This window comes from Charadrius vociferus, unplaced genomic scaffold, assembly GCF_000708025.1.
Source record: "Charadrius vociferus isolate BGI_N301 unplaced genomic scaffold, ASM70802v2 scaffold289, whole genome shotgun sequence".
Classification (NCBI taxonomy): domain Eukaryota; kingdom Metazoa; phylum Chordata; class Aves; order Charadriiformes; family Charadriidae; genus Charadrius; species Charadrius vociferus.
The window spans coordinates 103,136-109,169 of NW_009650171.1; the positions used below are offsets into that span (position 1 = coordinate 103,136).

At 50.7% G+C, this 6,034-nt stretch overlaps 1 protein-coding gene across 1 annotated transcript in view; it reads left to right on the plus strand.

Moving 5' to 3' along the window:
- Window positions 1-6,034, plus strand: part of CDON (cell adhesion associated, oncogene regulated) — a 51,632-nt gene that overhangs the window by 38,209 nt on the left and 7,389 nt on the right. The window contains exons 15-17 of the mRNA XM_009892553.1: window positions 1,048-1,275; window positions 2,380-2,654; window positions 5,058-5,137. Coding sequence (XP_009890855.1) covers window positions 1,048-1,275; window positions 2,380-2,654; window positions 5,058-5,137 — 583 coding nt within the window. The remainder of the gene's footprint in view (window positions 1-1,047; window positions 1,276-2,379; window positions 2,655-5,057; window positions 5,138-6,034) is intronic.

A 6,034-nucleotide genomic window follows, 5' to 3' on the forward strand; every position in this document is an offset into this window, starting at 1 on the left:
CCTTTTTTTTATAAAAAAAAGGGAGAAAAGCCCCTTTTTTTTAAAAAAAAGGGAGAAAAGCCCCTTTTTAAATAAAAAAAGGGAGAAAAGCCCTTTTTTTTAAAAATAAAAAAAGGGAGAAAAGCCCTTTTTTTTTAAAAAAAAAAAAGGGAGAAAAGCCCTTTTTTTTAAAAAAAAAAGGGGAGAAAAGCCCTCTAGGAGCGGAAGCGTCAACATTTAGCGAAGTTAGGAGCGAAGCCCTTGGAAGGAAGGGCTGGGAGCTACGCGCACGGTTGGTCTTCCTCCTGCGAGGAATGTAACTTTCCTCCCTACTTTTAAACTTGGCGAGACGCAATCTGTCGTTCGTACTGACTCTTCCCTAAAACGCCTTTCTCCTCCGGGGCTGATGGGGGTGATCCAACTTCTCTAACTCGCCGGCACGGAGGCGCTTGTGTCTCTCGGACCGCCTTCGCTCCGAAGCTGAGCCCTTCTTTCAGGTTCTCGGTGTCCAACGGAACGAATCGGAGCTGTGGCGCGCCGCGAACGAGCGGTGAATTTAATTCCTGGGTTAGGCGAGCGTCTCGTTTTCCCTGATTTATTTATTTTTTTTTTTTCTGGTTCAGCTCTTAGTATCTTAAACAGCGCGGTTTCGGAAACGGGGTCAGCCGGGTTCACGTCGGGTAAAAAGTCGGTTCATCCGGCAGCGGTTCGGCGATGGAAATGCGTGTTGTGGTTTCTCCTGACCTCAGGAGTGGAAAGATTTGCGCTCTTTCCAGTTGGGAGTTAGCGCAGTTGTAGCCGTGCCGACGGCGAGTCGCTCGTTAAAGTTTCGAGTGACCTCAATGAGAGGGTTAGCAAGCTGGATAATAACCGGTTTCCGAGGCAAAGAGTAGTTGGCCTTCTCGTTTTAGGTTTTAATATTGATTCGGAAGCTTTCTCTTCGAGGCGTTAGGATTCTAACTCAGCGGTCGTTATGATTTTCATTTCATGATTTAAAAAAACCCACAACCCCACGATTCCAAACCGCGTTTAGCGAATGCGCCCGTATTTGTCTCTTATTTCATCCAGTGAAACGCGCGCCGGGAGCATCCGAAGATCCGGTGAAGGACCTGAGCACGCCACCGAATCCCCCCGACCGGGTCGGGGGAAGCGGAACTGGTCCTTCCAACGGCCCCGTGCGCAGCGGCGACATGCTCTACTTGATTGTGGGCTGCGTCCTCGGGGTGATGGTCCTCATCCTCATCGTTTTCATCGCCATGTGCCTCTGGAAGAACCGTCAGCAGAACGCCATGCAGAGTGAGTGATTTCTGGTCCCCTTTCACGATGAAAAGACCGTCGGAGTCAAATTAGTGATGTTCATATTACGTTTTACGAACGGGAAGGGGTTTCCTGGTACAAGCCGACCGGCGTTTCTATTTAGAGATTTGTCCGTCCTCGGTGTGCCTTAGGTGAAGATTTGGGGTTTTTTAAGAGCAGCAGCGTCTCGGTTTCTTTTCGCTGGTGCTCGCGACGCTCTACGGTCGTGCTGCAGCTTCACCCGGAGAAGGGTGTGTGAAACGCATTGGCAAAGTTTTTCCTCAGCTTGTGTTCAACTTGAAGCACAGGTTTCTGCTGCCGGCAGAACTCGCCTGTGATCGTAAGTACTTGTTAAAACGTGGAGGCTCAAACCCCCGATCTCTCCCTCTCCCTCTCTGGGGTATATCTGGAAAGAAAAAGAACGGGCAGCGCGCGGAGGACAAGTCCCTCGTTACCTCTCGCTCCCTTCGCAGTAAAATAGAATTCAGCGTCCAAATTTTTCCGAGAGGTGGTAATAAGGAGAACCTGTCCCTTTGCAAGTAGGAGCCTCGAGCAGACGCGCCGGAGTTTGGGCGTGCTTTGCAAGGTGCTCCGTACCCACCGAGCGATCCTGCGCTGGCAGAATCTCTTCGGTGGTCTTTTCTGGGCGTAATGCCTAAATCAGCCGCCGCTCTCGCCGCGGCCCGCGGTTCTTTTTCACCGTCCTTACTCTCTGGCAAAGAGAAACGAAAACAAAACTTGTGGCGAGGTAAGAGAATGTCTTCAGCTGCGTCCCAGAGAGATTTTTATTATTTTTTGGTTTTCTGGAAGGAGTTTGTAGCGGATAGCGGAGGGGCTGTTGATTATACAATAGGGTTTAGGGCGCTCTTCGTAGTGCCGGACGTCAGCCGAGTCCTTTCAGACCGGCATTCCCCGTCTGTTCTCCAGCACGTGGCTGTTTTCCATTTCTACGTTTGTACACTGAGCGTTTAGTTATTACAGTTAATTTACCAAAGCTGCAGAAAGAGAAAACAAGTTTATTTTGGTTCTTAGAGAAGTTTATTCTTTGGTTCTTAACCTCCCATTTGGCAATAAATACGCTTTCGGTAATTACGTCTCTTGCAGAGTACGACCCTCCTGGCTACCTCTACCAAGGGGCAGATATCAGCGGGCAAATGATGGAGTACGCCGGCTTGCCCGGCACGAGCCGACTCGACGGCGCCATCCACGGCAACTTCAGAAGCAACGGCGGGCTGAGCAACGGTTGCCCGCACCTCCATCACAAAATGGCTAACGGCGTTAACGGCATCGTCAACGGAGGAGCTGGGCTGTACGCGGGGCACGCCAACTCCCCGTCCGGGACGCGCGGGGACTACGAACATCCCCACCGTCTTGTCAACGTAAGCTCTTACGGCGGGCGGGAAGCTCAGCCTAAACCTTGGGGATTTACGCAGAGGTCGGGGGACGCAGACCGGATTCGGGTGGGGGGAGACGCTCAGCCGTTGATAACAGCCAGTTCCACTAAACGACTTCTCCCAGAGGAAGCCACTGGGACGATATTTTTGATACCACCATCATGGTTCCCATTTGAGGATATCAGATGACGGCAAGAATTCCGCTTGCTCTGGGAAATCTGGCTCTACCCTCCTCCTAAACAGCGTGTGAGCTCTGAGAATGCTCCGGTACCGGGCTGAGATACTTCCCTCCTACATATGGTGTTTCTCAATCTTCGCGTTAAATAGATTTAATTACAGCCGCTTGTTCTGCAGCTTTATGGAGCGCCCGGTTTTGGTTTGGTTGGCTTTTTTTTCCCCCCACCCCCTCACCCCCCACCTGTTTCAGATCTGTAACTCCAAGCGATGCTATTAATTACGGCCAAGCACGAATGTAGCGGGAGGTTCCCTAAAACAAACCGCCCCCTCCATCTTGAAATGCCGCAACGTAATGCGCTCCTCGGTCCTTTGTTTGTGACCGAGACAAGCTCATTATTTTTATTTATTTATTTATTTTTTTGGGGGGGGGTTGGTTTTGAAATTTCAAATCGAATGGAAAAACCGATTGGGAGTCTGCGATCCAGCCGCTGCGGAAAAAGAACTTCATTTGCTGAAACGCCTCCCGTTTCCAAGAGAGAATAATGATTTCATTATTGTCTAGGGAAGCAGCTGGCTTGCGTTCAGACTCGCTTCAACGCCCTCAAAACTCTGAGCGTTGCCCAGGAAAACTGGAAGAAAAAGTTCAAAAGTCTGAATAACCCGTGCTGTTTCTGGAGGGGGGGGAGAAAAAAAGAAAAAGGGGGCTGTTGTTTGTGTTCGTAATTGAACGCAAGCGCTTCGTTTTATTGAATAACAAATTAGCACTTGCACAGCAGTTGCCACTTTGGTTAAACTCCGGCTTGGAGTCCAGACCGGTTGGGTTTGCACCCGCTTCTCTCTTTGGCCCGCCCGTGTAGCGAAAAATGCTGGTTTTCGGTCGATCTGGAGCAACCGATTCCCAAACCGTGGGGTTTTTTTTGGACCTCTCCGGTCCTGCCGATGGGTGAAACTCTCCAAAATTCTCCCACCGTAGAAGCCCTGAGGAAGAGGAGGATATCTGCGCTGCTCCAAAGCTCATCGGGGAGAAAGTGTGGGGGCTTCCGTAGGTGTTTTATCCCTCCTGATTATTTTTTTTTTGGGGGGGGGATGGAGCGGGGAAAAGCAAATCTTTATTTTTTTGTCCCCACCCCTTCTTCCATGTTGTAGAAAGTTTGAGTCGCTCAATCTCTTCCCGCGTCGAAGGACCGGGACCGGCAGGAGGTTGAGGCAGCGCAGAGGAACGGGACCTTCTCATCCTCCTTTAGGATTCTCGTTATTGTTTCGTTGATTGGGGCTAAACGAGGAAGAGAGAAAGCCGCCGGGATGGCGATCAAGTCCAATTAGGCCTTTCCTCGGCGCTCCCTATCGCACTCAAAAATGGAAGGATAAGCCTTGATTTTGGAGGTATAGGGCTTGGTAGAAGTTACGTAGCCTTCAAACCAACAAAAATGGGGTGAGCTTTCCCAAACTGGTTCCCCTCCCGTAGCCCGGCTCGGCAGCGCCCTTTTCGAGCGACGTCGGCGTCCGCCCGGTCTTTAACGATGAGCTATGTGTTAATTTGGGCATTTTTCCTCGCTTGTAAACCGCCCCCCCTCCCCATCGGCCAAAACTAACAACACAAAATCCCTCTTTTTCCCCCCCTCCCCGGAGTCGGTGCTGGCTAAGGAACGACCCCATCTGGAAAAAATAGGAAACGTTTCAAAAATCGGCGTCGCCAAGTAAACTGATCCAATGGGAGGAATTACAGGAAGGCGGGATGGGTTTATGTCGTGACATCGGCCCCGCCAATTTAATACCTTCTCTCCCCGAACGGGCACGGTTCGCTAACGAACGGCGATTGGCAACGGGCACGGTTCGCTAACGAACGGTGATTGGCTTTCGTGCCTGTCGTCGGTGTTAAAAATAAACGTATTTACAGCGCGGTTATTAAATGAAACCTTGAGCTGAAAACGGACCGGGGGGAAATGACCGCCTGCTCGTCTGAGCTTGTCGTCGTATGATGGCTCGGTGTCGCCGTGCCACGTGACGGGCCACCGATCGGAAGGCGGATCAGGTGGTTGGGGTTGGAAAAGGATAGTGGAAGGGGTCTGGCGCTCAACTGCCTCCTCCGCTCTGCGTGACCATCTCTCGTACGTTCAAACAGTGATTGATTATTTTTTTAATTATTATTAATTTTTTAATTATTATGGTGTGTTTCTTGGTTTGTTTTTTTTTTCATCCTTCCTGCTGCAGGGCGGTGGGATGTACACAGCGGTGCCGCAAGCCGACCCCTCGGAGTGCATCAGTTGCCGAAATTGTCGGAACAATAACAGGTGATGTAAAACGCGGCCGGAGGGGGGAGCTTCACCCGCGCCGCGTTGAAGCCGGGGCCACCGAAAGCGAAGCCCTCGGGGTCCCGGCTGAGGGCACGGAGGAGCTCGGTGTCACCTCCGCCTCAAAGAGAGCGAGCGGCGATTGTCCGTGGGATGGAATCAACCAAGTTCTTAAACCCCCAGAGCTCACGTCGCTCCGCGTATTCCTCCGATGCTCTCTGAGAAGCGAGGCAGGTTGAGCGCCGGAATTTATTTTTTTTCATGATTTTTTTAAACCCGATCTCCCGTATTTCCTTCAGTTTGGAGATAACGGAAGGGTTCCAAACGGGGTTTGTCGAATAGGGTTTCATCCGCCTTCTCTATTGCGCGTTTCCTGCCCTTCCCTGAAGAACGCCAACGAATCGGAGTCGCAGCTTTGCTCTCACGGCGTGATTCTTCCCTGTGAACGGTGGGGTTCGAGCTTCTCCAGGCCACTTTGGGCATCCCCACGGTGCGGGATACCGCGTTCGCGTGAGAATAAAGGATTCTCCTAGAGAAGAAGGGAAGATCTGTCTCTGGTGCAGGTGGGAGTCTGGATTTTCATTAGGTTTTTGGCTTTGGAAATGTTTAAAGAACATCCTTCCGGCCTTCTGCCGCTATCTCTAGTTGTTTCAAAGACTAAAAATAGGCCCGAAAGTCGGACGCGCTGGACTGCTCTGACTGGTAAATTTGGGATTTTTTCGGTTTTATTTTTGAATCGTGCTTCTTGATCATGAGCTTTAATCAAGTTTCTGCCTGATTAAAATTCTTAGCTGCCTTGAGGTGTACACGTCTGTGGAGAAGCTGAGTTGAAACGAAGCTGGAGTCGAAGGCCGAAAACCCGTTCGCTTTATTTTCTTGCGGTCACTCCTTTTTTTT